The sequence below is a fragment of the Anoplolepis gracilipes genome, chromosome 2 (assembly GCF_047496725.1).
Source record: "Anoplolepis gracilipes chromosome 2, ASM4749672v1, whole genome shotgun sequence".
Taxonomy (NCBI): Eukaryota; Metazoa; Arthropoda; class Insecta; order Hymenoptera; family Formicidae; genus Anoplolepis; species Anoplolepis gracilipes.
The window spans coordinates 7,394,081-7,413,348 of NC_132971.1; the positions used below are offsets into that span (position 1 = coordinate 7,394,081).

General features: G+C 35.7%; 1 protein-coding gene across 2 annotated transcripts in view; it reads right to left on the reverse strand.

Annotated features, from left to right (window-relative positions):
• Window positions 1–19,268, reverse strand: part of Liprin-gamma (liprin protein kazrin) — a 119,184-nt gene that overhangs the window by 73,231 nt on the left and 26,685 nt on the right. The window contains exons 1-2 of one of the 2 annotated variants that reach the window (XM_072911256.1): window positions 8,919–11,497; window positions 4,604–4,857 (exon numbers count right to left, since the gene is read on the reverse strand). In XM_072911256.1, the coding sequence (XP_072767357.1) occupies window positions 4,604–4,613 (10 nt within the window). In that variant the 5' untranslated portion in view covers window positions 4,614–4,857; window positions 8,919–11,497. Of the gene's footprint in view, window positions 1–4,603; window positions 4,858–8,918; window positions 11,498–19,268 lie in introns of those variants that run through there. The other variant, XM_072911257.1, reaches the window with a different exon arrangement.

Sequence of the window (19,268 nt, forward strand, 5' to 3'; positions counted from 1 at the left end):
GACAAGAATAGAGTGCATCGCTCTCGAACGGAACATCCGTCTAACCGCGCGCTCACCGCCGGTTCTCATTCGCGATGCACGTCGAGAGATGCAACGCGACCGCGTCCCGAAGGTTCACGTTGCTCTTGTATGCGGCTTGATCGCGCGCTGATATATCGCCGCGCTGTATAACTCCGTCGCGTGCTGTAGCATCGTATTTTACATCAATTAAATAGTTGACAGCAATAAATTGTTCGTGTATTTAATATATGTAATTTATTAAAAATATGTGTTTTCTCTTTTTCTCTTCCCGTTGCGGAATAAAACATGGCATCATAAAAAAATGTCATATTAATTATAATAATAAGAAATATAATTAAAAAAATATATACTTTTTTTATCATATAATATATATTTTTTTAATAAAATAAAATTAATTGTCTAGGTCTTATATATTATCACTTGTAAATTAAAATCTGGCAAAAGAACTTTTGCTTGAAAAATAGATACAAGCTATTATACTGTATGTAATAAGATGTATGTAATAAGTTAGTCAATAAAAATTGAATTAAAGAGGAATTATAAAAATCATTTATGTCAAAAGTTAAAACATCTAATACATTTCGAGATTCATGAATTTGACATTGTACAAAAGACTTTGTACTTTTTAAAATATAAAATTAATAATTAATTTGTAAGTTAAAGTAATGATTTCTTTTGTATATACAATTTAAATAAAAAATATTATCTTATATCAACCTAACTTTTTATATAATGACTGAACCATGATTTAAACTGTATGACATGACAAAAATTCAAAAAAATAAAAATTTTAATTTATGTGATGACACAAGAACTTTATCTAATAACATGTACATAAAAATAGTAAAGAGGAGAAAAAAAGGAGAAAAAAGAGGAAGGAAACAAGGAAAAGGGAAAAAAAGATAAAGAGGAGCAAAAGAAAGAGAAGGAGTAGAAAAGAAAGAGGAAAAAGGAACAAAAATGTTATTTTTTGTAAAAAAATTCTTATAAATTTTTGGTTCATATTGACTGCTTTTGATAAAAAGGTTCTATCTTTACAATATATTAAAAATGAGACACGGTGAGGTAATTATAACTTTATGCAAAGTTGCCATTTAACTATATATAAATAAATACAAAAATTTAATAATTTTTATCATTTATACTAAATAGACCAATAAAGTTTTATCAATGTTTATATAAATAATAAATACTTTTTAAATTTTTTCAGAATTTTCTACAATTTTCAAATATCTTTGTAGTTCTTCTTTTTCTATTTAGTTAGAAAATGAAGATGAGATAAAAATCTTTTTGATACTTTAGAAAAAAACATAATTTTCAAAACTAACATAAGTAATCATCGGAAAATGAATTTCTTTATTTCTGTATTTCTGCACTAAACGACATACAGCCGTCAATAAAAAATTCATAATTTCCTTACAAACGTTAAAATGTTATAAAATAAAGATATGATGCAAAGGAGTCTTTTTAATAACTTCTTTTTTAAAATAACCAGGGAAGATCGTGCTGGCCTTGTCGAACATTTAATTGCGCAAATAATGTCTGAATTGCCGAAGCCGATTCGGAGGGAAAGAGGCGATACACACTAATTGCGCGACGTGCATTCTTGCGATGATGGGGACGACATTGAAAGCGGGCAAAAGCACAGCACGCCATTTAAGGTACTCGTCGTGTCGCGCGTTCTCGTTTCATCCCGTAAAGAGAGTCGCCTTTGCAACCGGCTTAAGATGTTCGAGTGAATAAACGACACGAGAGAGAAGAGGGCGCGTTTAAGATTTCCTCCCCAGCTCCGAATCGATTAAATCCCGGAGCAAGACCAAATAAAAGTACGACACGCGAAGGAACGGAAAGCGAACGTTATCGAAGCTTTTCCATAGAAGTCTCTCCTCGCGCGACTCTTTCGCCGTTTAAATCTATTGCGTTGCCACTCGACAGGATTCTACAGACGAGTTAAGTCCTGGCAAAACGACACCAGATAAAGCTGAAAGTGTGTAAATTATAGAATAGAGTACATCGAAGATGGGCAGTTTTAAATTTCTCATTTTTCCTTCGCAGACAGATACCGCTTATTTCTACAATCGTGTACAGATTGTTCTAAATTAAAAAGGTTCCAAAGGTTCTTTCTTATCCTTGATTACTAATTACTATGTATTATTTATCAATTTATCAATTTATTCATTGAATCAGTTTCAATTGAGAAGAAATATGTATGAAAAAATCCTAAAAAAAAATCTTTGAATAATAAAAAAAATTATATATACAGCTTTGGTCAAACGAATTAGGCACTCTTAAATTTTCTGTATTTCTTATTTTTTGTTAATATATAAATACTAAAAAGATTAAAAAATTAAAAAAAACTATCAAAAGCACTTTACAGCTGAAATTTCAAGCTTTAAATTGTTTTTTTAATTTTTCATTTGTGATCATTTTTCGCCGAGTATCGACAATATGTTTGAAAAACACAGATTTAGTTTCAAAATTATATATGTCAAAAAAAAATTGTTGAAATGTTTAAAAAAAGCATTTTGTAGGCAAAGTGTTGTAGTTTATGAAACTTGACTCTTTTGATATTTTTCGAGAAATTTTTTTACCAAGCTGCAGAGTGTCAAAAATATAATAAAATTTTAAGAAAATAAAGTTCTTTTTTGTAAGCACAAAACAAGAAAAATACAAAAATATTTTAATGTACTGATAACGCATTAAAGTTGCTATCGGTAATTGAAAAAATTTTATTTTCCTTGTTCTGTTCTATAAACTACAACATTTTGCCTACAAAATGCTTTTTTTTTAAACTTTCCTACAATTTTTTTTGGCCGACATACATAATTTTGAAACTAAATCTGTTTTTCAGACATGTTATCGATACTCAAAAAATTACGGCGAAAAATTATCAAAACATTTTAATATAAAATTATTAAAAATTAAAAAACTATTTTAAAGCTTGAAATTTCAGCCGTGCTATCGATAGTTTTTAAAAATTTTTTAATCTTTTTAGTATTTATATACTATTAACAAAATAAGAAATACGGAAAATTTAAGGGTGCCTAATACTTTTGATCGTGGCTGTATATTACTTTAGCTTTATACTTACTGTAATTTTTAACCCGCACTTCTTAAAACGTGATCGTTCGTAATACTTTTATTAGCAAAGTCCTTTCAGGTCACAATCAACCGATATGGTCTGTACATAGAGACGCCGTTTTCTCATACATATTTATTGTTTGTTAAATAGTGGGAAAACTAACGTCGTCTCGTCATTATCACAATTATCTATCGAGCGAACATATATGTTATTTTTATTCCCGCGAGATCTAGAACTTCGCGAACACGTGGCACGAGAGTTCCCGCGCCCTCGAAAATAGGGACGTCGCCTAAATTACGGCAATCTTTTGCCGGTCGCGTGTACAACGCGGGATAGACGAGTTCACCCGCTGTGAATTCTCATAAATATTTATTGCGCGTCAAAACAATATGCAAATGCCCAGACGCGTGTTCGTTTTTGCACGCGCTTTATAGAAACCTATGAGATGTCGAATCGTTTCGCGATCGTCCGACGAGCAGATTGGGACCGAACGTCGAAGTTGTCATAGTCGGCCGCTGCATATATTAAAAAACAACAGCGAATTGTTCGAAATTGAATCGAGCTCGTGTCGTATATATTCGAAACAGAAATGTCGCCGATTACAAGTGTGCGAACTGCTCTATAAACATAGCTCTTACACAACAACGAATCGCAAAAAATGCAAAGCTTATATTTATTTATTTATTAAAAATCATATTTGTAAAAATATAGGATATGTATAACTGAAAGCTTTTTCTCTGCGAGCTTTGAGAGGACGAGTTCTACGCAGAAAAATAAAAAAAAAGATTATATAAACTTTAGAAAAATAAAAAAGAATCATATATATAAAGATGTTTATTTTAATGATTATATGTATAAACATTTAATTTTCTCACTTTTAAAATTTGTACAAATTTTTTAGTTTTTATCTTGTATATTATATTTGTTCGTAAAGAGATTTTTTAAAAAATTATAAGTATATTCTCGATAAAAAGAAATTTGTTCTTTTTTTGAAAACGATATATTATGTCTGCAATATTTATTTCTTGACTCGTTGGTGTGACAAGATTTTCTAATATTCTGTCAACCAAACTTTAATTTATTTCAAAGAAAGAGCTCTGTTTATAAAGTCAAAAGAGTAAAGTAATCGAATTTTGTAATAAGTGAAATAAATAAAATAAATAATGTAGGATAAAATTAATAGTTGTCATTTTTATTGTTTTTAATTATTGGCTTTGTTATTTTGAAAAATATATCTCTGTGATACAGGACGTGATATTAATCTCAATTATATCACCTATTGTTAGAATTAAATTTAGAAAAATATTGCATCTTGCAATTATTATAAAAATTTAATGCAAAATGACAATTTTGCGAAATTAATACGTGCCTTAGTTGATCAGGGAAAATTGGAATTTTGAAAATGTAATCGACGACAATCTATCGGAATGACGAGCCAAGACAGATTATGAGAAAACTCAAAGAAAATAAAGAAAAGAGAGAACTTGAAAGAAAACTTGCCGGTGAGCATTCCTCTGTTCTGAACTCCGTAAGTCGGTTCATCCGAAGCAAAAATGTTCCCACGCTTCGCTCGCGAATGCTTTGCTCGCTACGAACTGCAGGGCGAACTGCTCGGCCGTCCAATCACGCTTCCACTTCCGTTCGTTTCGTCGGCTCAGTAGTTATTCATGGCAGATGGGTCGCGACCATGATTTAAAATCACAACACTTTCGCCGGTTCTCATTCCACGATGTGAAAGCGACAAATCAATCTCGCTTAATTAACACAGAATGAAGCACGTCCAGTTGTCATTCCACACAGAACAATCGTTATTATTGAAATATTTTCTATTTTATACGTTTGTGATTAATGATTCTTATGTACGAGTGGAGATACTTGTTGATCCTGTTCGGATATAATTTTTATTTTATGAAATGTTTAACGTCAGTCGCATACATCGTTGGCGAAGAAGCGCCAACATTCCGCGCGTTAACGATGGCAATTGAGACATTTAAAATGAATCGCTCCCTGTTATCCTTTGTTCATGGGAGAAAGAAATCAGGTCACGTGCAGCTAGACACAGAGAGAATACTTTGTTCCTTTGGATCTCTGGTAACCATTAACAATCCGCTGGATCCTAGCCAATGGACTCGCCATGATAAATACAGACAGTTCTAACAATGAAAGTTAGACTGTAAATCGATTATTCGCAAAAATTGAGTTTGCTAATTCGAGGCAAAGATCAACAAAGTTGCGCTCAATCTTCCTTTAATGTCATTCGCTTTATCTCGATCGAGCCGTAACTCTCAAAGAATGCAGTAAATGCACTGGAAGAAAGTTCGCCGGTAAATCTCCTGTAACATCAGGAGGAGAAGACACTCGACGTGAACAATCGCAAGGCCAGCACTTAACACGATTACGTGTATTTCTGTGTCTTAACAACGAGATAATCTGGAATTATACTCCGTGCCCGAAGACCGCGCCCGAAATTTGCATCAAGTTCGCGTTTTATTATATCTAGTCCATTTATTATCCACCTCTTGCCTGAAATAAGCGCAAGCCTCCTCGTCGAATAGTTCGATGGCGAATTACGGATTCGTATCGTGCCAATTTACGTAGCGCGAAATCGAATCAAGCAGGCACAAAGATATCCTCTCGCTGCACTCGACTCGCTAATATTATTTGCCGACATCCGTTCGATTCGTGCCTGATTATTCGCTCGAACGGAACTGGCAATGCGGGGACGCGATTTGCTATCGCAACTTGTTACCGCGACCCTTTCAGGTGAAAATAAGGGAAAGGAGAGGAACAAACGAGGAAACATCGTAATGCATTTATCAGAGGGAATAAGCGTACAATTTTATTTTCTCGAGGTCGCGTAGAGTTTCGTAAGTCACCGTTGAAATTTTACATTATTAAAAATATCAATTAATTTTCACAAAATAATGTAAACACTCAAAGATAATTAATAACATATCAATTTTCGTAAGTAGAAGTCAATAATGACGTGATAAAATAGAAATTCGATATCATATATTTGTGGATAATATAACATTATATGTGAATTTTTAAGCAATTTCCTCGTCAATTATTATGCACGTGAGGCTTCGAAATTGCATTTCGCACATATCGAGTTCCGCACGCAGCAGACGCCATGTGATTACAATATGACGGATGCATCCTGTTTCGAGCTTTCACTCGCGGAAGGAAGAGAAGAGATACAGGGGCAGAATGAGACAGCTAGATGTCGATATTGGAAACATCAGCAAGCGAGCAATAAAACATGATACGACGGTTAAAAAGAGACTCTAGACTCTCGAGTCTCTGGGAGGGTAAAACCGATGAAGTCGCGGATCGACTGCCGCAAACGAAATCTTTTCTCGTGAATTTGCCGTGCACGAAAATGCACGGGGAGAGATCGAAAAAGGGCAGGTTCAGAGTAACGTTATTTGTGGATCGAGGCGCGATATTTTTCTCTTTTCCCTCGACGATCGCGAACTTGGATGAAACACCTAGAGTCTAGAAGTACGCGATCTATTTGCTTTAGCGTTGTTGCCTTCGCTCGTTGCCTCGCACATTACTAGAATATGCATGATACTGTTGTAAGTTTAAAGTCACTCGCTTGGATTTTTCGAAAACGGCGACGTTATATGAAAGAAGTGAGAGACAAAAAAATAAAAAAAAAAAATAAGAGGGCCACAAATCTTCGGCAATAATGTTCATCGTGAGCGAAAGAGCCGACGTTCGCGCGTGTTTATAAGCCGCCACGGGCAGAGCGAATTTATGAAGTACAGACATTATCCGCTGAATTCCCGCGGGGATGACCGCGGTTGGTTATAACTCCGTGTCCGCAAACAAGAAGTACTGAAAAGAGGAAAGAGAGAAGAAGCCACACAAATCCAGGAAAGAAGAAAGGTAATTGTGAACCGTGTAGTTGTGCTCAAAAGATATCCGTAGGTGGTGAAACCTAGCCAACGGGCTAACAATTTATGTCGCCGCTTGTAGGAAGCTAACTGCTACCCGGAGCCGAACACGTCGGGGTCCAGAGCGAAAAAGTTCAAACGAGCTCTCCTCCTCCCGTGGTTGACAAATTTTTGCGGTTTTAAAGAACCACGCGTTTGCTACCGAAACAAATTCTCCTTATCTCCTACGTTCTTTTTAACCATCTTATGGCGAGCAGAAAATCAATAAAACAAGTGGAAGATAAAAAGTTGCCGAAGAGAGGAAAAAAAAAAAAAAAGTAGGACGTGAGAGTCCTAAACGGGATTTATCGCCAGTCTATCTTTTCGCCATTTCTAGAACTAACCGCGTGTGTGTTTTTCTATCGCGAGAAAAAATAGTAAAAGAAAAATATTCCGCAACGCGATCTGGATGCAGTAGCATGTAGAATGTAACACCAGCGCAGCGGAACATTCGGATTAAAAGTGCTTGTTCAGCCGTGTTACCGATGCAACGAAACGACGATGATGCAGCGACGTTACACCGACGCTGCACTGACGGAAATGCAATGCGGATCGCTATAGTAGATATAGTATATAGGTATATAGCGACGACGAACAACACTATCGCGCTATGCATCAGTTGGTACATGGCAATGCGTTTCGCATCGCAGATCGTTGTCTCGAGAAGATGCGAATTTACGTGGGACGATGCGGGAGGAGAAACGCATTACTACTGCATACCTGCTGCACGAAATGCATGAAGTTTCTCGCTTAGCTCTCATTCTCTCTCTCTCTCTCTCTCTCTCCTTCTCTTGTTGTGTCTCTCGGCTACACGTCACACGATCAATCTCTCGCAGCTAATGTAGTATGTAAAAGCGACGCGAAAGGTGCATTAAAAATTTTCTTTATTAAAAACGGATATTAATTACCGAACTCAGATGTTTCCTTAAAAAAATGAAATATGACATGGAGCGCGAAATCTCCTGAAACTTATTACGATCTTCTACTACAGTGAAATGTCGTAGAAATTATTCAAGTTTCTGAACGACATCAATTTTATAATTAATTGAAAAAAATAAAGAAATATCCCACACGAATAAAAATACACTTCGTTTGATTTGCGGATTGTGATTTTTTAACGAGAGAATTAATTTGCCGCAAATTAATTCTCTTAAACCGAAAAAAAATATTCCGTTTTTATTTTCTTTTATCGACCAAACACGCTCGCCGTTCAATTCCCGAGATACAATCTTGGCATTGCACAAATCATAATTGGGTTTTACTACTAAAAGTTTGCGTATGAACGCAGCATCCCGCGGATTGCACCGACGAATGCACTGGTAGCAATGATGCTTATAACTGCGCCAGTTCATTCACCGCTCTTTAAATTCGTTACTCCCTAGGTATTTTTTCCTCGCAAACGTAACAATAAAATCGCGTTTTGTAATTTTTTCTCTCTTTAATTACAAACTTTCTCTTCGAAGTGTAAGTAATTTCTCTTGGAAGTGTAAATATTACCGCGAGGGCAATTTATTTTATAGATATTTTATAAGATTGCGAACATTTTTAATGCACATTTTATAGTGCACTTGAAATTTCAAAAGGGCCCTTCATATATGTATTTCAAATTCTTTAGAAGCAGAAACTACGATCTCTTCTCGTACATTTGCATTATATATGAAACTTTACAAAAAGAAAGAAAATTTAGAAAAAGATAAATACAAAAAGAAATTAAAAAAAAAATATAATAATTATAAACCACTAATGTAACTCGTAAACATTTCTGGAAATATTTTTCCACTTACAAATTTTCCTACCAATGACTAACATATGAAATAAATTATAATATATTTTTCGAATTTTTTATAAAAATGAAGAACTTAGTAACAATTTACTTCGATGTCAGCGCGTCATTTATCGACTACCGGCCGCACTTTTACATCCTCCTCAACGACAGTAACTCGAGGCGGTTTTCGAGGGATTTTTTTCAAACCCACAGTAATTCGATTCCACGCGACGCATAAACTGCATCGGATTCACCGCTCCTTCCACACTTTAGCACTGTACATTTCTAGAACTTCAAGCGTCGCGCAGAGAGACGTGCTTCTCGTCACTCGCTCGTTCCGCTTTTAGCACTTCGTACAGCAAAATCTCCGACAAAACTGTCGTGGGCCAGACGATGGTGGGTGTCACGCCAGCTTTGCATACACGTTATTGTAGTAAAATCTCCTCCGTAATCCACCTCCGCTCCAAACTCGCTCCGCGAAAGGAGGAGGCGGAAGAGGCGAACGCTAAAGAGACAACAAAGACTGTCTCTTACCGGGAAAGCGACTTCAAAACGCGACTCGAAAGCTATTTCGCGCTCGTATACCGGTTTCGAACCCGGATCGAAGCGAAATGGGAAGACGCGACCGAGAAAGAGACGGGGACCCAGCCTGATCGTGACACCGGTTCACAGCCGACTGAGAGAATGCAAGAACCAGACGTCTGTCGACCTGCAGCGGGCCCTCCATGGGGCCCCTGTGGTGGGGGACGGAACCCTCTCGTTTCAGGGGCCCTCAAGGTAGTGCCCCGGCGGCTCGTTGCGTTGCGGGGTTCGCCTGCCGTCTGAACAGGAAGAACGACTTTTGCCCACGAGACCATTATTGTTTGCCGTTATTATTATTATTATTGCTATTACGCGCATCCTGCGCCGCGGCGTTTTGGTCAGCCGAGTGCAACGACGTCAGGCATGTTGGAGGGTAGCAGACTTTATGGATGGATTTTATTTTTGTGATCGCGCTAGAGCGATGCTGAAAGTTCGTGCGAAAGGCAGAATCGCTTGATGAGAGAATGATGGCATAAGAAACGGTGATGGAAGCGCGATAATGGCGAGCAATCTTTCTGTTATTATTGCAGTCGTATCGATTTCTCGATGAGTATATTTACAATTTGGGCGTTGAGAGATTTTCTGACTTTTCTTTCTCCGTTTTATATTGCACGATTTATAAGCTAAATTATTAATTAAATATATCTGTTTATTTTTACGTATTCTACATAAATGTTTATTTTAAGGACGATGTGTCTTTTTGAAAAATTTTTGAAAATTTTGAGAACGCATTTCTCTTGGTAAGAAGAGAACATCACGAAATATAAAAAGCTAAAGCGTATCCCATTTTTCATCACATGGAACTTACGTCCCTCGTTAATTGCAGTTCACCCTCTCGTGTGTTAAGCAACTCTCGTTATTTTGCAAAATTTAACAGCGCGTGTCACACGACAGTTTCGGGAAGTGTGGAAATTTACGTGGCAAACTTGCGCGAAATAATCGCGAAAAGCTTTCAGAAATGAGAAGGACCGAAAATATCCCTATTATACCGTGCAATAATAAATTTTAATAAAAGGGTGAAACCTTTTACTTTTTTTTTTAGAAGCAGATGCTCTGCATTAAAACGATCAAAGTTGAATAAAAAAAAAATATAGCATCACCGAGCAATGAAACATCTGAGCCGACTGATGTATAATGTCCACCTACCTAATATCGAACAATACGTTACCACGCCAATGTGTGCATTCCAGACTGAACACACGATATACGAAAAGCTTTCATTCCTGCGATCGAATGCAAACTCTACATATATGCACGCGACATCAATATTTAATGCGCGTATGTTATTCTTCCTAAAAAAAAAAGCTCATTGTATAACTATACAGCAAAATGGTGAATTTATATTGATATTTACGAATTAATTAATGCAATTTATTTATCGTAAAAATAAATAAACCAATAAAAAACATTTATATTTACCGTACAAATAAATAAATTCCCTGGAATATATGCGTTAAACAAAATTTAATTGATACAGGATCGAAGCGCACGCGTATATATTTATTTCAATTAAAATCGCATATGAGGATTTACGTGTATATTTATAAAAAAACATATAAACCCCGATCTATCCGAGAATATCGATAAGTATTAACAATGTTATTAATAGTCACACGATTAATATATTTTCATATTATTATATTTATGTATATTTACTCGAAAAAAGTTGTAATTGGAGACGTAATAAATGAGATACGAGTATGATACGAATATTAGTCGTGTGGAATTGTCCTTACTAATTTTCAAAGCTTTCTCCACGAAAATTCACGTGTCGTTGCATACTAATGAGTTGCGGCGTAAAATCGCGAGCGTGATATTTTCCGCAATCTGCTTACCACGCGGTTTTTCGGATCAACGCACATGGTAAAAAAAGCAAGAGTGCTGTTTGCGAGTAAGTATATATACATAGTATAGAATAAAGTCTAACTGGGCAATGTTCATCAACAATTTGCATTTTATGTTCAAAATTATAAAGCTAGAATTATTACAAACGTAAAACGACATTTCCTAACACAAAACAATGTAACGTATATATTTTTGCATACTTAATTGCCAATTATAAATAATATAAGAAAAGAAAAATTATCGTGTGCGAAGTTGGTGTATCATTTCGTGAAAATTATTAATAATATTTATTATTATTATTAATAATAACTAATAATTCTAGCTTTTTTTAATTCTGTAAATTTTGATAATTTCAATAGTTGTGTTTGTCCTGTGGTATTTTTCTTATTATTCGACAGATTTTAAAAATTTATATTATGCGTAAATTCTAGAAAGAGTTTTATCTTTATAAACATAAAACGTCATGAAAAATATATAACATAAAAAAAATCACGAGTTTATAAAATATAAAACCTTTTCTCAATTTGTTTTGAAGCAATTTCTTTAATTGCCAAAATTATTTGTTCCAATTATCAAGAATCAAAGAAGCATAGTAAACTAATAATAAGCCAGAGTTCTTAATTATTTATGAATTTCCACAAAACAATACAACAGTTTCACCCGTACAAATAATTAAATGCGTAAATATTTTTGTATTAAAAGAGAACACATTGTAATTAATTTAATACAAATTTAATTAATGTAAGTTAAAAACTAGAAGTTTATATATAAATCAAGTTAATTTTAGAAAGTTAGAAAATAAATAACAAACTAATTAGGAAAAGTATTACATGTTTAAAATTTTTCTCATTATATTTCTTAATTATACATATAACAGAATATGCAAGTTTTGTGAATGTGCGATTTTGCAATTATAAAAAAATTTTTGCCAGAAACAAGAGTTGAAAAATCATGCTGCACATATTAAGATTTCTACTATGATAATTTACAAAGGGAAAGGTTCGTGCATCTTTTTGCGAGGTGCCGGTTTTTATATAGCATATGGATATCCGGAAAGTAATGATTTCATAATCATCCCTTCGTCGTACGCTTTAAGCGGAACGATATCGTTAGTTTTTGCGCGATTTTTTTCGCTAGCGAAACAGCCTTGAATACGCTCGTAAAAAAAAAACTCAGAAGCTCCGAGTATAAAAAGTTCACACGTAAAACTCGCCGTTTATTAAATAACATCGGACACGATTGTCCCGGGAAAAGTCAGGACTCTTGATAAATTGTATCGTTCCGCGACTAGAATAGCGTAGTACATAAAAGAGCCGGTACGATAAATTCGCGTATTCTATCGCGCCGAAATTCTTTGCAAAAATGCATCGAGTGCGACGAGCGATGAGGAATCGCGACTATTGTGCGATCGGCTGAAAAGACGCGAAAATGTTTCATGGCGTTATAATTCCCTATCGATAGGCGAATCTTTTGTCGGAGTCGAGTTTGCATTGGCGCCACGCCACGTTCACGGTATAACAGATATCACGAATAGTTTGCTCGACGCGGAAAAGAATTGTCGTTTGTGACTATCTGATGATGGAGAATTGAAATATACAAGATAGAGAGATACACTGTAATATATTTAAGTGGCTAGATTTTTTTTTACGTTATTCGAGAGTATTGATAAAATTTAATGTACTTTAGCATTTTATGCTGTTGCTGCAGGAAAAGTATGTAAATAAGGAGAAGATTCTCCGACAAGATTTCTAAAGAACGTGGAACAATTTAATTTTTACAATCTTGAGAAAATCTTAACAGAGACATGTATGTGGTAACAATTATCGTAAAATACACTCGGCGTTCAACAGAAAATTCAGGACCCGGTTACGCGACTATTGTTCACCAACACGGATACACGATACTTTCCTTCATGCTCGATTCGCCAAACGATCCCCAACTACAGTTAAGTGTCCAATCCGTTCGTGGTAACATATTGTGCTGTATCGCAAATTTTTACTCGTATTAACGTGAAAGAGAGAAAACTCGTTACAGAAAAAAACGACAATACTTTTTAATCATTTCATGTTACTTTCACATCAGTGGAGAACATTTTATAAAATGTCTTAATGCTACTATGGGTAAAAATACGAGAAGACAATTTATTGGAAAGTGTTAAATTAGTAAAATATTTAGGAAGAGAGGTACAAAGGAAAAAAAATTAAGAAGAGAAAAGAAATCTCCTTTTCACGTGGCAGTCTAATCCCGTCTACTGCCTGTTAATTGCGGATAATCCTTACGAAATGCAAATCGCTTCATTTCCCTAGCGATCGGGTGTCGTTATTGAAAACGTCGCGAGTAATTTACCTCGCGCGTTAATTGGCAAGGTCGACGAAATTGACCGGTCGATTCACCCCTATCTTACTCTCTCATCCAAAATGAAAGAGACGCGCTGTGCCAAACTCTTTCGAGACGATTCGAGTTTTTCCAATAAGCTCACGAAAATTCCGCTCGCGCGAGAAAAAAGGGGAAAACGTTCGGAAGAAGAGATGGAGAGGCAGGAAGATCGGAAGAAGGAAAGGGCGATGTGACTAGCGTTGAATAATGCAGCGCGCGTACGTCGTCCTCGGACTTTGGCGTGTCTTCGGACTTTCGACGCTCTGAATCGGTCTTCGTAAATTCTTTAGCCTCCGCCTATTTCGTACCCCATTTTTCCCCGGAAGACGAGAGAGCGGAAGACAGGTCGCGGAATTAATGAAATTTTTTATGAATCATTCTTCTTGTCTCGCTTTTTCCGTGACCTAAATAGCCGCAATTTTTCTCTTGTAAAATTTTCTAATTAAAAGCTACAATTGTTTCAAAATTGCTTCAAAGAAAAATATAATCTTTTGATGAGTCATTTCTTCGTTATTAAAAACATAATGAACATCTAAATCGATTTCTATAACATTAGTTAAAAGTATATTAATATTTTAAATGTGTCATAACTAAAATTATTTTCTAAAATAAGAAGATAAACATTTTAATCCTAAATTTATAAGATTTTCTTATCTCTTGTTCACAGAATGATATATACATAAATTACTTGGGAACAAAATATTTGAAAGAAAAAAAAAATAGTTATATCTAATAAACATATATTTTGGTGTTCCAAATATCAGTAATTTAAATCGTTGAATTTAAACACACAATTTATTGAAAAATTAACTGTTTCATAAGTATCCTGATGTGTCTTTAAATAAACGAATGCAATCAACTTTCAGCCCGTTTTCTATGATGGATCTTCCAATTTCCTTTACGTTCGCTGACGATAAATGTAATGCCAACTTGGCATTAAGAACAAGGGTCACCATGGCAGTTAACCAGTTCGCGATTGGAATTACTGGCATTTTCCCGGCGCTTTTTTCGAAGGCGTGACTGGAACGTCAAGGCGGTCATTCGCTGTTGTTCTTTCATCCCGTTTCTAGTTTCATCGGAATTCGGGATAGTAAAGTTTACGAGGCGTATTTAACAGCGCGATAAATATCGATACACTAGTAACGTTAAGGACACGACGCGCGGCATGCCTACGGGGCTTTTAAGTACCCTGATATTTATGTAGCTACAAATTATCTGAGAGGTCCTCACACCCTTCTCATTCATAAATCGAGACATGATGGCGTTCAGCTCTGAAGCAGTAAATCCAAAGGGTACGAGATCGTTCGATTGTACGGCGATATCGATTACAGTCGGCGTGAACATTTTAACCGCAGAGATATAATCAGACATAAATTTGTCGCCAAGAATAAAGGACTTGTATTTTTGTCAAGTCATTAAAAAGAAGTAAAATCTAAAATAAATAGATGTTATACATATATTAAAACTACACATACAAAAGTATATCAGACGTAAAATCTTAAAAGCTTTAAAATGACGGTAAAATAAAAGATACACGAATGTCGCAGAAAATCTCCATTAAAGTCGGACAGGCAAGATGTATTCGATCTTCGTCGATCGCAAGAGTTATGTAAATGTCAACGTCCGACTAATGCACGGTCATATTAATGTGACATAACAGCGCATTGATGCGGTACACGATAATGCATCTGCGGAAAGCCTTTAAAGCTGTAGTTCACCTCTCGTCGATCGAACAGGCAAGCATTAATTAATCGAGAACACACAAAGTGCTACGCGCTCTTACTGACATGAATCGCGATGTAATATCTAACTTCATCGTAAAATTAGCAGAACGACAGTTTTGTTACATAAGTATCGAGATAAGCAGTTAAATGTATGATAAAGTCACTGTATATAAAAAAATAATTAAACATTTAATAAATTAAATCTTAAAAAAATAATAAAAAAAAATAAATTAATTAATTAAAATTAATTGTACAATAAAAATTAATTCGTGCAAATTTACTTGCAGTTTACAACAACTATTGCTATCTCTCTCTCTCTCTGTCTCTTTCTCAGAGGAAGAGATATCGAACAAAAAAAAATAAAATTTCCTTTTCGTCAACTGGGCAGGTATATCGGAAGCTGTGCAACGTTCGATCGTTTCCTCTTTAAAAAAACTCGGCAATTTCCAGATGGGATCGTTAGGACACATCGACGCGGAGCGGCCTGGACCCTTCGTGGCAGATGCCGTAAGAAGGATTTCGAGATGCAGCTGTCGCCTCACGAGAACACACACTCGAGTCCGGCATTCACGGGCAGTTCCTTCGTGTATACATGCATGCATGCGGTAAGCTCATTGCTTATGTATGTGTGCGAGCATAGAACGCATATTGCGAGATGACTAGTGCCTCGACACCTATGAATATATCGGCCTGCTTAACGGAGTCCGATGCCGCTCTATCCACTAACATCTACGAAGCAAATGGCGAGACGATAAAGCATCCGATAACAGCAAATATTCTGCGGCTTCTAGTTTCCGGAAATTTCACTTGATGCCTTATCATAAGACCTATTCAATTCGACGCGTGCGAAGAAAGATAGAGATAGACTTTTGTCGGATTTGTTGATAGAAAAGAGAATAAGCAAGAGAAATAATATCTCTGCAATAAATTATTATTATTTTAGATCAGTGATTATAGTTCAATATTAATTTTGTTGTATGAAAAGAGAGAGCAAACTACCGATATAGAAATAAGCGGCCGACAGGAATAATCCCACGCGAGGAATATGCACGCTATCATGTGTCGCGAATGAGTTTTATCGGGAAAACTCGGCGTCACACACGTCGCTACAAATATTTACATTGTTTATATCGAAAGTAAATGAATGTCACCGTCGGTTTTGAAAAGTATACTCGGTAAAAAAAAAAATATTAAATCAGTTTACTACTACAATTCTCCGCCGCATGTCATTTAGTTTACGCGAATCGCACAAATATTTAACTAATAAAACGAAAAAATTCTGCAAAACCGATAATATTTTGCGAATCGAATTTGCTACTAAATATATAAAGTTAAATCAATAGAATTTAAATTGATAAAATATTTTTTAGTGAATCATCTATTGTATCAACACGTCATATTAATAAACCTTCAATAATATAAATTTTCAAAGATTCTATAAGAGATGTAAGGGACTGTATAAATATATCGTGCTTCATACAAAATTATCAAGTTATTATAAACTATTTTATCTAATAGTTACGTCAATTATATAGCGGCCATAACACTCGACAACTATTACAAACTAAAATTGATTAGCTAAAATTAGATGAAACAATGCGGATTTTGTCAAAAGAGAAAATAGAAATTCTCGAGAAAAATCAAGGAAAGTTATATATAACGTGTAACGCCATAAATTTAATAATAACGCTTTCCATTAGAACACAGAGCGCTGATGTAATACGAGCACGAAAAAAAAATCCAGCAATAAAAGGAAAAGAGAAACACGCGAGAAAGGATTTCTGCTGTAGAGTTCAAAGTGGCTTCACGTATCGTTAGTTTTCATTTGCGCTCTTTCTTTCGTCGAGATTAACGACGCCAATAAATTCGAGTTCATAGTGGCAAATCGATTAATATCGATACAAAGATAGGGAATTCTGTCGAAAATAGAAAAAACAAGGAAACGAAGGAAATTACAGCAGAGGAAAAATGCGTAGACCATGGGGGAAATAGTTATTTATGAAGTCGAAAAGAGAGGCCTTAAATCCTCGAAGGTCCAGGTGAAACTTCGATACGAGTACCACCTGCCGCCCACGGGGCATCCCAGGTTTTGCTGGGCGAGAGCCACGTGGGTCCTTCGCGAGAAGGCTCTTGAAAAACTATCCCGAACCCTCGTCGCGTCCGAGTCTTCGAACACCTGCGCGTGCGAGAAATGACTGGTTAATAATGCCACGCAATAATCTGAATTACTAAACACGTCTCTGTGTGAATACATTAATACTTCATAATTTCGAAAACCGCAGAAAGCGCAAGATTATTTTATTTTATTAATTACAGAGCCTTTCTATTTATATTATAATTTAATTATATTAATTTATAATATTTGTTTATATTAAATATTAAATATATATATATATATATATATATATATATTATATATTAAATATATTTATATTAAATATTATATATATATATATATAAAACATTATAATAATATAAAATATTATAAATATAATTAAATTATAATATAAATGGAAAAGCTGTAATTGATAAAATAAAATAATCTTGCGCTTTCTGCGACTATATATATAGTCGCAGAAAGCGCAAAATTATTTTATTTTATTTAACCAGTAAAAATTCTCATCCCCGTTTCGGTATGTAAATAATACATAATTTTATCCATAATATGCAGCGAAAAAAAGAGAAAAGATGATCTTCATTATTATTACAATTATTATTGTACATAGCTTGTAGCGTACTTATTTTGAGAGTGCACTCTGTGTTATAACGCAACGCGAGCGGTGCGGTTCATAACTGATAATAAATTAACTAGTTAACATGGAAAATGGAAAACGACTAATTGGCTCATATAGTTAAGTTAAATAACCAGTCTGATAACTGACTAGAGGTACACTGATTATATTAACCGCGGTTTTCCCGTTAATTTATAACATCGTTCTCGCCGGTGCAATGTCACGTCGTAATTTCTGAATAATTGAAACAATTACCCTTGCACGAAAATCCAGGTACGGGATTAACATTGTACATGACATGTAAAGAAAAAAAAATCACCGTCCTGAAAAAGTATCCTTGTAATCCCCTCCGGGCAGAGATACGGCAGGTCCAAACGTTGTATCGCAACCGAGATGAAACAACGCAAGAGAACGTTAAGAAGGGAAAGGATGGCTGGAGAGCCGAAACGGCGGATACCCCGGATATCGTATTTTCTCGACGGTGCTCGGAGAAAAGGCCAGTCCCCTCTGGATCGTCCTGTAGTATCAACAGGGGAGGAAAACGAGGTTAAGGGAGGAGGATGACTAAGTGCACAGAGGGTCGGCCTCCACATTGCGGGAAGAGAAGCGATCGTAGAGAGGGAGGGTAGAAATCGGGCCCTTTCCCGAAATTTCCCTAAGACTCGTTTAACCTCCTTCTGAGATACTCCCCCTATATACATACATGATGGTCGTCGAAGCGAGAACGTGGAGAGAGAGAGAGAGAGAGAGAGAGAGAGAGAGAGAGAGAGAGAGAGAGAGAGAGAGAGAGAGAGACAGAGACAGAGAGAGAGAGAGAGAGAGAGAGAGAGAGAGAGAGAGAGAGAGAGAGAGAGAGAGAGAGAGAGAGAGAGAGAGAGAGAGAGAGAGAGAGAGAGAGAGAGAGAGAGAGAGAGAGAGAGAGAGAGAGAGAGAGAGAGAGAGAGAGAGAGAGAGAGAGAGGATTAAAGACATAGTGCCTTACATCGAGCAGGAGGAACCTCGACACGAGCGACTAATGTCCTGGAAGAATCTCGAGAACTAATAAATTCGCGGTTTCACGGCGCTAGCTTGCACCTGCAAAGAGTTTTTCGTTGCATTTTCGCTGGCGATTAATTTTTCAATAGGATTAAGGAGGAAAAAAATGGGATTCAAATTCCCCAGCTTCAATCAACTCACGGGGCGCTTCAAACCTGTCTCTCG